A 13,445-nucleotide genomic window follows, 5' to 3' on the forward strand; every position below is an offset into this window, starting at 1 on the left:
ACATTCATAAATGTTTCGTGTCAAATTTTTTTAAACCCACACGGGGAACGCATTCACACGTGAGGTCTCCATCACCGGCACTCTGCTCCCGCGTGGAGCAACAAAATGAGACTTTAGCTGGTCACCCCAAGTCTCCGTCGCCCGACCGTGCGTTACGCACACGCCGCATCTTGCTTGACACGTTTAACCGTCTTCCCACTCCTCCCCCCCCCGCCTCCACCAATGTCACCGCCACCACCCTCACCCCGTGCGTCCGAAAGCTTTTACCTGGCCGTGCGCAAGGTGGCACGGGAGAGTCTGGTGGACAGCACGGGCCACCGGCCTCACTTCAGCCTCCGCACGCTGTGCCGCGCCCTGCAGTACGCCGCCAGGAACCCATGCGGCAACCTGGCGCGCTCCCTCTACGAGGTGCGGTGTCAAACCCGGCTAGGCCTTTGTAACCACGTGTGTCAGTGTGGAATTTACTCAACGCTGTCATTCTCGGGAACTTCCAACCAGATCACAGGTGGAGCCCAACACGACTGCCCAATGTTGTGCGCTCTACAAACCTGTATTCATTTGCTCATCAAACACGCTTCTACAAACACTGCTTTCGTTCGCTCGACATCACCGTAACTCCTCCATGCCACCGCTTTACTAATATAATGCACAAGTTGCTCAGAGTAAATGCATTTATTACCGGTGGGAATAGTTGGCGATGATCGCCCCACATTTTTTCCCACGTGTATTGTGACGTTAAGGGCCCCCACCCCCCCCCCCCCTGGTTTACAAACTTCGACGAACATAAATAACCGTTCTCTGCATCCACCAGGGCTTCTGCCTGAGCTTCCTGACGCAGTTGGACCGAGCGTCGCACCCGGTGGTGGAGAAGCTCGTGTGCAAGCACGTCGTGGGCACCCGCAACGTGAAGGCTCTCCTCAAGCAGGTGTGCGACTCCCCCCCCCCCCCCCACCACAACGTCCGGTTTCTTAGCCACGGGTTGGAGTTTGGCAAAGTGTGTGACTCCTTGTAAAAAAAGGTGTCAGTTTTGTTGCCAGATAGAAGGGTAAAAAACCAATTATCATATTTTTTACTGGCAAATGAGGTTCCCATGGCGTTGGGCGGGTGGTCACGTGGAATGGTCACGCGGCCGCGTGAGCTCGCGCCCGTCGGCTGTGGAGTTTCCAACTTAGAAATCGGTGGCAGTGCCCCGGGGAGCACTCGTGTCTCGCTGCCCTGGCTGGGAACGGGTGCCCCTGGCCCGCTCCAACTTCCGCAGCATTTCTTCTCTCGTTTAAAATCAAGTTGCATGTGCGTCTCCATCGAGGCGGGAGCCACACGCGGCTTGCAATCTGCGGTCGGGCCACCCCCTGCTCTTTGACGAGGCTTCCTAAATTGGTCGTTGTATTGTGTACAGCCCCTCCCGGACCCTTGTCCCGGAAAGTTCGTGCAGGTGGAGGGCTACTGGCTGCCTCTTGGGGACAAGGAGGTGGCTCTCGATCCCTCGTACATCCTCACGGCCTCCGTGAGGCAGAACCTCAAGGACATTGCCCGTGTCGTGGCGGCTGGGTGAGTGCCCGTCTCGCGCGTCCACACACCCAGGGTCCGGTTTACTCCGCCCGCCTGGTGAACGGGTAGTTGCGTGCTCTAGAAACTAACGGAGATTAGTGCAAACGATTTTACTGAATCGTTGGTGTGAAGACGTGGTAAAAAAAAAAAGAATGTATTTGTCTTGTGGGCATGTTTGTGTTACTACTCCGCACGTTGAGAGATAAGTGACCTCCAAAGTTAGCTAAAAGCGCAACATGGTCCCCTTATTGCAAGGGAGACCTGGGATTCCATAAGTCCAGGAAAACGGCAAAGTCTAAACAAAACAACACGGAAGACACTTTAGGAAAGGGTACGCACGAGTACACATCCCTTTGCGGCTTATATTGGTATTGAGCTAGAGTGTGGGCCACCGCCCCCCCCCCTCCCCCCGCCTCTCCGCCCCCCCCCACCACCCCGCTCCACCCCCTCTGGAGGCAGCCGCCACCCGGTGCTGCTGCAGGGAGAGACGTCGGTCGGCAAGACGAGCCTCGTGCGCTGGCTGGCGGGCGCCACGGGCAACGCGTGCGTGCGAATCAACAACCACGAGCACACCGACCTGCAGGAGTATCTGGGCAGCTACGTCTCGGACCGCGACGGCAGGCTCGTCTTCAGGGAGGGTAAACGATACGCGACACGTCTAGCTCGCTCGCTCTCTCGCTCGTACGCACCTTCGCTTGCTCGCTTGAGCTTCCTCGTTCAAGTCACGCTCGCTCGCTCGCTCGCTCTCGATCTTCTTGTCGCACGTCACCCCACCGATTTGTCTCCCAGTTCAGCCGCGCCGATTGGACCCTCGCTTGGATCTCATTGCCCATTCCTCATCAATGTCAAACCAATACATTGTGTGTATCTCAGAAAGGACTGTGTTTATTTTTCGATTTAAAGCTTTCGTGACTGCAGGGATTCATCTTCTTGGTTCTTTCGGTAAAGTCACGTAGAATGGAAATAATAAAATAATAAAAATAAAACATAATAAAATAAATCTCACGACGTTTTTTTTCCATTCTACGTGACTTTACCGAAAGAACCAAGAAGATATGTGTTTATTATTCATCAAAATATTTGCCTGAAACTGGACCGCCGTACGGAACCTTGGCTTTTGCATTGCTTCGATTAGCACCCGAAAGATATCGCATCTCGCTGTGCGTCTCGTGGCCGTGGGTGTGATCGGTCACTCTCCCTGCCCGCCACTGTCCCGCGCGCCAGGCTTGTTGATCACGGCGATGCGTCGCGGCCACTGGATCGTGCTGGACGAGCTGAACCTGGCGCCCACCGACGTGCTGGAGGCGCTCAACCGCCTCCTCGACGACAACCGCGAGCTGCTCGTGGCCGAGACGCAGGAGGTTGTGCGCGCGCACCCGCGCTTCACGCTGTTCGCCACGCAGAACCCGCCGGGCCTCTACGGCGGACGCAAGGTGAGGCCCTCCCCTCGCCTGCCAAGCCCACGGTTACGAGCGTCGCCCCATTGCTGAGCGTCGCCGCAGTCGGGTTTAGAGTTGGAGAAAATAAAAAATGTTCCACTGTAACCGGCGCAATTTCACGTGTGCGGGTAAGGACGCCCTCACGCCGATGTTTAGTTCGTCTGTGCGTGCCTCCCGCGTTCGTCTGTGCGTTTGCGTGTTCACGCGCACACGACAGTTCGGAGGATTCCGTGACCGTCTGGCTTGCCTAGCTCTCCATCACGTCCGGCGTGCCTGCCCCTCCCCTCCCTGACTCGTGGCCCATGCCGCCCCTTTCGCCAGGTTCTGTCGCGCGCGTTCAGGAACCGCTTCGTGGAGCTGCACTTTGACGAGCTGCCGAGCCCCGAGCTGCAGGCCATCCTGCACCAGCGCTGCCACCTGCCACCCTCCTACTGCGCCAAGCTCGCTGCCGTCATGGCCGACCTGCAGGTATGGCCGACCTGCAGGTGTGTCCGCCTGAGGCTCGTCCTCTCCCGATGGAAACGGCTGAGAGAGCCTCCTTGCAGAGGCTCCACTCGCTCTTCTCCTGCCCGCTCTACTCGCCAACCGCAGAAAATACCCGCTCGCCCCCCCCCCCCCGTCCCGCTCACCCGCTCACACACTGACTCGTTCACCAGCTCATTGCCGCATGAGCTATGTTTTGCAACAATTATTGCTCTTTGTACTGTTGAACAGCCTTATAGAATTGCGGTGGTTCCCAATGTTTAGCTTGGTGTGTGCAGACCTATCAACTGTCCGCATACCCCTAACAGATTATATAGGTTTCGTATAATACAATTTAATAATTCATTGCATCAACACACAACTAACTCCGAAAATATTTAGTTATTACTTGATAATTTATCAAACAATGAATGTTGAATGTCTCGTATGCACCCTAGTGACGTTGTACATAAGGGAATCATTGTTGTATTGAACTGTACTCTGGTTGTGTTGTGGCAGTGAGGGTTTCAGTGGTTGTGATGGTGTTGTTGGTTATTATGATGGTGGTAGTTGTGATGATGCTTGTGTTTGTTGGAGTGGTTCTGGTTGTGATGGTGGTTGCCATGGTTGTGTGATTGTGGTGGCGCTTGTTGTTGTGGTGGTGGTTATTATATGATGGTGGTGATTGTGACCATTGTGGTTTGTGGTGATGGCGGCGGTGGTGGCAGGCTCACCGGCGCGGCTCCAGCGTGTTTGCCGGCAAACACGGCTTCATCACCCTGCGCGACCTCTTCCGCTGGGCCGAGCGCTACCGCCTGGCTGAGCACGGCGACAAAACCTACGACTGGCAGCTGCACCTGGCCAACGACGGTGCGTGCCGCAACACGCCTGCGTCGCGAGTGCTGGCAGCGGTGTGGGACCTCGCTTGTGTCGGCCGCGCTGAGCTCCCGTCAAGGAGCAGAACCCTTCATCACACGAACTCCGCTCGTGCTCGCAGGAGCAGCGGCAGCAGCGGCTTTTGGCTGGCCGTCGAACAAAGACGGTTGCCGGCATCGCGAGCTTTCGGACCTGCTTCTGCGGCCGTCTGGAACGCTCTTCCTTCCGATATTAGGAAGCCACTGGAGATACGCAATTTTAAATAATCTAGATTTTTTTTGTTTTTAGTTTGTTGGCCTTCCCCTATGCCTCTGATGAGCACGGTTGGCCGTGTATGGTTAGAAATAAGTTGAACCGATATTCATGCTAACACCCTACGATGCCGAGCATAATCCTCCAGCGAAATCTACGCTGACAACTCCCTGCCCCTATTCAAGGCCAGGCTGTCGACACCTCTTCTCGATTGTCGATAGCCGTTTCTTCTCTTGCAGATTTGTAAACAAAAATTTGACAAAGACAAAGATTCCCCATATGGCCTATAATAGACGGTTGGGGCAAGTGCTGTTCGCGAGCACCTTTGAAGGCCGGCACAGCACACGAGGGGGTGGGTTGGCCAGTACCATGCCGGACCGCCTTTGTCTCCGCAGTGGCGTTGTTTACAAACCACACCAGGTACTCATTTGAGGCTGAGTCGACCTAGGGAAGGTCCAGGACCAGTTCCGATAATCGTCACCGGTGTTGGCCGAGAGCTGGAATCGAACTCGGGTCGCACGCAGTGACGCACGCAGTGACGCACGCAGTGACGCACGCAGTGACGCACGCAGTGACGCACGCAGTGACGCACGCAGTGTCGGACGCAGTGTCACAGAGAACAACGTACAAGTTTCAACACGCAGCTGCACCTCCGATAAGCACATCTGACTATGTACGGTGGGAAAGAAGTTCAACGTACAAACATATTCCGTGAGTCCCAATGATAGAAATCAGGAATTCTGCTTAAAGTTCCGATAATCGTCGCCGGTGTTGGCCGTGAGCGGGAATTGAACTTGGGGTCCCCGGGGCTTCATCTCGCAGCGTGCTGCACACGTAATTTTTTCCTCGCGATCTACACATCCCGCCGTTAGCGCCTCAAACTGCGGCTGCACCTCGACGCTCCGTGTCCGCGCGGTGTCCCCCGTAGGCTACATGCTGCTGGCGGGGCGCGTGCGCAAGGAGGAGGAGGCGAGTGTCATACGGAGCGTTCTGGAGAAGAATTTTAAGAGGAAGATCAACCCGGCGCAGCTCTTTTCCCTTGAGAGCCTGCGGCAGATGCTGGGTAAGATGGGAATGGCGAAGCGGTCTGTATGCTGCCCGTAAATCGTTGTAGGCGGGGAGATTAGATATTAAATCAATCGCCACGCACAGCAAAGAATCGTTGTGCCTGTCATGTGACGTCTTATGACAACATCTATTTATCAGCAAGCAAACAGAAGCAGGGTTTATTTTTTTCAAGATAGATTTTAATAAGTGCAGCAAGGACAACAGGTCTTGATGTGTTAATGCAAACAAACCACCAACAAAACCCTCATTAAGAATACAAATCTGATTCTAAAATACCCAAACACAATTTCGATTAAAATCTCTTTGAAAGAGTCTTTCCTTATCGTATCAATTAAACGTAATTATTTTGCTAAACCTCACTTAAGATTGTTATCACGGTAGAAGGTGGCCAGGTGATTCAAGAGGTCACAGCGCTGAGCTGAGGTCTTGCATTGGAATCCAGACAGCCGCCCAGTGATTAAACCAGCAATGATGACCGTTAACAGATATTTGGGTCATTACGTGGTCTCGCTTAAATATCTATTTTAAATTGGTAATGATTAGGTCAAAGGTTATGGTAATGATGTCGCTGGGTGCCACGGTGGCGAGATGTAACTACTTTTCCTGGTATACAGGAAGTCCTGGGTTCGATCCCAACCCTGACGCCTGTATATTTGGAGTTTTCACGTTTTCCCGATGGTCGCGTGGATTTTTATCCGGGTCCTCCTGCTTTTTCCACTACATTTAGAAACATGCGTTTAGAGTATTTGGCTGCTATAAATTTCCACGTGATGATAAGCCACTTCGTTGAGCTTGTTGCCAGGTCGCTTCTGAAAAAGAGCCATATAGCTCAGTGGGCCTTACCTGGTCAAATGAAAAAAATAGTAAATGTTCTTGTTACTCAATCGGTGTGTGCGGTTGTCTGGCGCTGACCCTCGGGTAGATGCGAGGGCGGCGGTCGGCGGGCGCGGTCCGGAGTTGCCGGAGGAGTTCCGGCACGTGGTGTGGACCTCCGGCATGCGCCGCCTCGCCGTGCTTCTGGGCCGGGCCCTGCGCTTCAAGGAGCCGGTGCTGCTTGTCGGAGAAACCGGGTTCGTGCCGTGCCGTGCCGTGCCGTGCCGGCCGCGAGTCACCTCCGCCGTGACCACCCACACTCAGTCACTCAGTGGTTACGACGTTCAGTAGTGTGCACGCTCGGTAATGGAGGCGCGTAACGATTCGTCGTTTAGATCCGATTTTTTTTTTTACACCCACGATACCTTCGGTCAAACGTGCGCGCAACGATTAATTGTTGAGCGTGTATGCAAATGAAATGGTGATGTTTTGTATAGGCTAATGGAGCAAAGTGAAACTGTACAAATGAGACAACATTGATAAACAACGCAAACGAGATGGCACAAATTTGTAACGAAAACAATCCATTTCTATAATTTCATTGCGACCTTGAAACGCGATAGATCCTTGTGCGTGCGCGATAGCTTTACGGACTTGTGTTTTTTAACTCCGACATTTTCTCCACCCCCAATTTGGGCCGTCGCTTGCCGTGTCCGTCCCAGGTGTGGCAAGACGACGCTGTGTCAGATCTTCGCCGCGCTCGCCGGGCAGAAGCTGCACACCGTCAACTGCCACCTGCACATGGAGACGTCCGACTTCCTGGGCGGCCTTCGTCCCGTACGGCACCAGACTTCGGCCCAGGTGGGTCAAGGCTGCAACATCCCCCAGCTTTAAGCAGAATTCCTCGATTTCTTTCATTGGGACTCACGGAATATGTTTGTACGTTGAACTTCTTTACCACCGTACATAGTCAGATGTGCTTATCGGAGGTGCAGCTGCGTGTTGAAACGTGTACGTTGTTCTCTGTGACACTGCATGTGACACTGCATGTGACACTGGATGTGATATGGTCCATCGTGGACCATACATTATGGACCATACAGTAAACTGCACGAACTCTCTCCTGAAGCCCATTTGTGGCTGGCAGACCTCAACATGGTATTTAGATCCTGAACAGACTGCCATGCGCAAGAATAGAACTGGATGTGACGCTGAGTGTGATTTCGTGACCGTACAGGAGGGCAGATAGCGCGCTGCGCTACGAACCCGGCGACCCGAGTTCAATCCCCGCTTACGGCCAACACCCAGTGACGATTATCTGAATCGGCCCTGGGCCTCCCCTCGGTTGACTCGGCCTCAAATGAGTACCCGGTGCTTGCGGTGTGTAAACATCGCCACTCAGGAGACGAAGGCAGGCGGGTCGTGGTGCTGGCCACCCACCACCCCCCTCGTGTGCCGTGCCGGCCTTCATAGGTGCTCGCCAACAGCGCTCGCCCCAACGGTCTTTGTTGTGTACAGGAGGGCGACAGTCAGAGGCTGTTCGAGTGGCACGACGGACCGCTGGTGCTGGCCATGCGGAATGACGGCGCGTTCCTCATGGATGAGATCTCGCTGGCAGACGACTCGGTTTTGGAGCGCCTCAACAGGTGAGCGACGTTTGCGCTGTCTCTCCGGTCGGGGTGGCTGCTGGGATGTGAAACCGGCGGTGGTGGGAGGAGTTCGTGTCCAATTTGTCCAGGATTCTAAAGTTGGCTAGATGTCGGCGTTGGACAGCAGCAAGGGTTTGGATTTTGTGGAGCATTTGCCACGTTGAGTGAGTGAGAAAGAGTGAGCGGGTTATCTGAGAGTAAGAGTGAATTGATGAATGAGTGGGTGAGTGGTTTGGTGAGTGAGTGTCTTGACTGAGTTGGTCAGAGCGCGAATGATTAGCCGAGTGGAATAATGCATGCGCGAGTTAGATTCTGTGAGAGTGAGTGGGTCACCTGGTAAATGAGTAGCTGAGAGAGTGGGTGAAAGTGGTTTAGTAAGGAAGGGAGTAAGTGGAGAGCGAGAGTGTGAGAGTGGCTAAGTGAGTTAGTGAGAGTGGGTGAGTGGCTTGTTGAGTGGCTGAGTGAGATCATGCTTAGCCGAGTTAGTGGGTGAGTAGCTGACAGAATGGGATAGAATGACTGAATGAGTGAACGGTTGAGAGAGCGGCTGAGGTGACATGATGGCTTAGATTAGCGAGGCTAGCGCGGCCCTTTCTCCGCACACGGCCCGACCTCTCGTCCCACCCGTGACTCTCCCCTAGCGTGCTGGAGGTGGAGAAGAGCCTCCTGTTGGCCGAGAAGGGGAGCGGCGAAGACGGCGAGGAGGTGGAACTCGTCATGGCCGGCGAGACGTTCTGCATCCTCGCCACCATGAACCCCGGCGGAGACTTCGGCAAGAAGGAGGTGTGCCTCCTTCGGCGCGGTTCGGAAAGGTTTTTTTTGACTCGACGCAGTTCTGCGACCAAAAATAGACCACGAGCAATGAGTAATCCATCTTAAGAATATATATATAAAAGTATGTTCTATTGTCAACTGTTGTTTGAGTCCACATTCGCGGTGATTACTCCAGTGAGGGATCGACACAGCCTTTCATCGTTCTGTAGTTGATGAAATGAGTGTCTCTTTGTGGAGGTCACAAATGGGTTGCCCTGTGGTAATGCAGACCCAGCTGTGGGTCAAGTCCTCCAGCAGAGTTGGGTGCTGCCCAAATTATTGTTTGAGCAGGGGAGACGCTGTGGCTCTGAATAAATTATTATGGGTGAAAGTCTATAAACAATCGTCTTTTCGTTTTGTCCGCAGTTGATTATTTTTCTTGAGATTATTTCGTAAAATGATTGCATCTTTAAGCTCATGCGTCAACCGGGTAACTTCTTTTTACTCTTCAGCAAACTGTGAACAATCGTCTTTTCGTTTTGTCCGCAGTTGATTACTTTTTCTTGAGATTATTTCGTAAAATGATTGCATCTTTAAGCTCATGCGTCAACCGGGTAACTTTTTTATACTCTTCAGTAAACTGTGAATGCGTGAAAATCGGCGTTAGATTCCCTTGTTGAAGTAGCCGACCGGTTTTTAGACTCGTCCACCCGGAAGCCGAGCCGCCGATTTTGCGGTTCGAGATCCGTGTGCCTCGGTGCGTCGTGACGCCGTGATATACGCCGCTGGCCGTACACATGTTGAACTTCTTTCGCACCGTACTTAGCCAACCGTGCTCATCGAAAGTGTGTGTGTGTGTTTGTGTGCACAGCTCTCGCCGGCGCTGCGGAACCGATTCACGGAGATCTGGTGTCCGCAGACGAGCGAGCGCGACGACATGATGCAAATCGTGAGGCACAACCTGGCTCCCAGCCTCTCTCCGGGCTCCCCGCTCGCGCAAGGTGACATCCCACGTGCTCCGCTCGCACCCCCCTCCACTGAACAGCGAAATGGAATTGCGTGAATGAAACAAGATAAAAAAAAAAATTAATAAAAGTAAAATAAAACAAATTAAAAAATTCACGGCGTTTCGGAAGCAACACAAGCCTCCGTCTTCAGGTGGAACCGTCACAGCCACGACAGCTGTATTAGCTACGTGACTTTACCAAACAAACCTAAGAGTATGAATCCTTGCAGTCACGAAAGCTTAAAATCTAGAAAGAAACAAGATAATTTGAATCGATGTCAAATAAATAAGTGAAGTAATAGGGTAGGGTAGGGTGGGGTAAGAGGCCTATGTGGGGTAAAAGGCCTTTTTTGGACCTGGTGCTAATGGAGATTAAATCATCAACCATAATTAGTTTGATGTGATTGGCGCGCTTTAGGGCACCTGTTACTCGTGTTTTCAGCTCAACAGACAACCACGTTTCAGCACCTTTTTTAAAGGGCCTTTTACCCTGCGTAGGCCTCTTTCCCCACCGTACTGGACCTGTGAAGACTTAACACATTTGTTTTAATAACTATTGGCGAGCGGACTGTGCTATAAAATCAAGTTCGATTCCTGGCCGCAGCCAACATCGGTGTCAACTGATATTGGAACTGGTCTCTACCATAAGACTACATCATGGTGGGCAGAGGGCAGTGCCACATTAGCCATTGTGTTGTGCTCTCATGTCTATGCTGCCTACCTTCACCGACGCGCACACTGATAAGGGTGGTGAACAACTCCTGTGACAAAGACAGCCATGGGAAGACCATCATCTAGAAGTGTATTGGCAAAGGGCTCTAAATTATTATGATTATCGTTATGATTCTAACCATAATATCATTAAGCATAACACTTGCCGTGGTTGAAGCCTCGCTGTGCATGGTCGTTTACTCTCCATCCCGGCTCAGGCGTGGACGTGGCTGCCTCCATGCTGGACTTCATCGCATGGCTCTCGGGCCAGGACTTTGGCCGTCGCTGCGTGGTGAGCGCCCGCGACCTCCTCGCCTGGGCCCTTTTCGTGAACGCGGCGAGCGGGGCCCGCGGGGACGAGGGGGCGGGCGCACGAGAGCCGCTCGACGTGCCCTGCGCCTTCGCGCACGGCGCCTGCCTCGTCTACGTGGACGGCATCGGCTCCGGTGCGTCGATCATTCGTTCGTCGCGCGTAGCCAGCGTAGGACAGTTGCGCCAAAACGTGTGACCTCCTTGCGACTGCATTCGCATGAACTGTTCTTGCTGCCGTGCCATTGTCTCGAATAATATCACGGAGGGGTGACCACGGGGGGCGGCGCCACTCCTTTCGGGGGTCGTTGTCCACTTGGAACGTCGACCGTCAACCGAAGTGCGAACATTTCCCGGAGTTTGCGCTTTAAGACGGGGCGACGTGTTCAAGAAAGTGACAGCCATCTCCCTCGAAGGTCCGGGGCGTCGCTCGACGGGAAGAAACACCTTAAACGTCATCGCCCTCGTTTGTGTTGTTTATGTTTGTGAAGGAGACATCGGCTCAAATTTACTGCACCGAACCTTTTTTTTTAAATCACGGTTGCTAAGCACAGCCCCAAAAGCCCGAAAGGCCAAGCAAGCATCCAGCGACACACGGCACTATTGAAGTTATTATAGATGAGAGTTAATTGAGCAATATTATAAAGGAAGAGTATTTAACAACAGGGCATTGCGGAGTGCGTTTGTCTGGCTGCAAATTGTGAAATTATATAAGGTGAGAGGTGACCGGTTGGCTCAGAGGTCAGAGCGTTGAGCTGGCACCACCGACATCCTGGCTTGTGAAGTGACACCAATGGCACAACGGGGAGATAGCATTGAGAGGCAACAGATTTCTCGACACGCGTCTGTGTGTGCGTGCGCGCGCCCCGTCGTGAGCGTCCGCGTCTCCCTGTCCGTGGTGCAGGCACGACGGCGGGGTCCAGCGACGTCGTGGCGGAGGCTCGGGCCTCCTGCCTGTGCTTTCTCCGCAAGCTGCTGTGTGCCGCGGGCGCGACGCTCGGCCCAGCGGCGTTGGCCCTGCTGGCGCCGGGAGAGGGGGCGGAGCGGGCGATGGAGCAGCTGGGCCCACGCTGGGGTAGCGGCTCCTTCGGGGTGCCGCCATTCCATATTCCCACGGGTAGGGCCGGCCGTGGGGAGACGAGGGACGTAACCCCTGTGGTGGGAATGAAGGTCAAGAGGTCATTATGGCCACTGGCATTGAAGTCACTTGACCTTGCCAACAAAGTGGACATTTATAGACGCCAAATACTAAATGCACGTTGATTCTAAATGTGGATGGAAAAACCGGAGGACCCGGAAAAAAATCCACCGGGAGAGAGAACACGCAAACCCCAAATATGCAGCAGGCGTCAATGTCGGAATCGAACCCGCGACCTCCCGCGTACCAGGCGAGGTAGTTAACATCCCTCCGTGCAACCCTCAGGACCCCTGGGGCCGTCCTCGCGGCTGCCCGACTACGCGCTGGATGCGAGCACGACGGCGCGGAACGCCCAGCGCGTGCTGCGGGCGCTGCAGCTCGGCAAGCCAGTGCTGCTCGAGGGATCGCCGGGAGTCGGCAAGACCAGCCTGGTGGCGGCCGTGGCACGCGCCGCGGGGCACGAGCTTGTGCGCATCAACCTGTCCGAGCAGACGGTGAGGTCACGAAGTCGCGCTGCGGCCGCGACGATATTTTCATCAATACGATGTGATTGCTGTGATATTTTGTTAGTCGCCCACAGCTTCCGATGAGTGTTTCGCGTGTTTCGTTGGATTGTTTTTGAGCTTTTGCTTTGCATTCGGGACGAATAAAGATTTGCTTAAGAGTTCTTCAATTGCAGTTCATTCAACATTAGGCCTGCCTTAAGAATTGTAAACATTGCAACATTACAGTTGTAGCGTACTTGCGGTCAATTACGCAGGGGGAAAAAATTAAGACAACAACGCCTTTTAACATGTCGTCAATTACTCGCCGTTTACTTTTTGTTATCTATGTAAAGTCACCATGATGGGAGCTAACATCTGTACTGTACAACATCTTTAGCGTCGCAGGACGCACATGAAATAGAGCAGTTTAACACGTGCGCTCTTGCCACCGCTATTAGCCATAATCGAGGTTTTTGGGTTAGATCGCGTAAATCCTGAAATAGAGCCGAGCATCTCATTGGGTCCTTGCAGCTAAATTGAATAAAATCTAGATTTGAAGCTTTCGTGACTGCAAGGATTCATATTCTTAGGTTTTTTCGGTAAAGTCACGTAGGTAAAACATTAAAATTAATAAAAGTAAAATAAAATAAAAATCACGCCGTTTCGGAAGCATGATTTTTTATTTTATTTTACTTTTATTAATTTTAATGTTTTACCTACGTGACTTTACCGAAAAAACCTAAGAATATGAATTTGAATAAAATCGTATATATATAATAAAACATTTCGAATACACACTTATGTGAGTGGAAATTACATGGCTTGTTAAGTGCCAATTCAATAGGTAATGGCTATTTATTTGGCTCCATAATTATCCCGTTCGTTATTTAATACGTATATTTAGTCATCACGTCTATTTTCTTTTTAAGAAAAACT

General features: G+C 52.7%; 1 protein-coding gene across 1 annotated transcript in view; it reads left to right on the forward strand.

Moving 5' to 3' along the window:
* The window catches only part of MDN1 (midasin AAA ATPase 1), an 85,055-nt gene that overhangs the window by 16,755 nt on the left and 54,855 nt on the right, over positions 1 to 13,445 (forward strand). The window contains exons 20-35 of the mRNA XM_078615516.1: positions 261 to 408; positions 812 to 925; positions 1,397 to 1,548; positions 2,008 to 2,186; positions 2,773 to 2,981; positions 3,309 to 3,455; positions 4,178 to 4,319; positions 5,506 to 5,640; positions 6,568 to 6,715; positions 7,181 to 7,319; positions 7,977 to 8,104; positions 8,749 to 8,890; positions 9,732 to 9,861; positions 10,796 to 11,023; positions 11,791 to 12,003; positions 12,310 to 12,518. Coding sequence (XP_078471642.1) covers positions 261 to 408; positions 812 to 925; positions 1,397 to 1,548; positions 2,008 to 2,186; positions 2,773 to 2,981; positions 3,309 to 3,455; positions 4,178 to 4,319; positions 5,506 to 5,640; positions 6,568 to 6,715; positions 7,181 to 7,319; positions 7,977 to 8,104; positions 8,749 to 8,890; positions 9,732 to 9,861; positions 10,796 to 11,023; positions 11,791 to 12,003; positions 12,310 to 12,518 — 2,563 coding nt within the window. The remainder of the gene's footprint in view (positions 1 to 260; positions 409 to 811; positions 926 to 1,396; positions 1,549 to 2,007; positions 2,187 to 2,772; positions 2,982 to 3,308; positions 3,456 to 4,177; positions 4,320 to 5,505; positions 5,641 to 6,567; positions 6,716 to 7,180; positions 7,320 to 7,976; positions 8,105 to 8,748; positions 8,891 to 9,731; positions 9,862 to 10,795; positions 11,024 to 11,790; positions 12,004 to 12,309; positions 12,519 to 13,445) is intronic.

Source organism: Lampetra planeri, chromosome 47 (genome assembly GCF_965212315.1).
Source record: "Lampetra planeri chromosome 47, kcLamPlan1.2.h2, whole genome shotgun sequence".
In the NCBI taxonomy this organism is placed as follows: domain Eukaryota; kingdom Metazoa; phylum Chordata; class Hyperoartia; order Petromyzontiformes; family Petromyzontidae; genus Lampetra; species Lampetra planeri.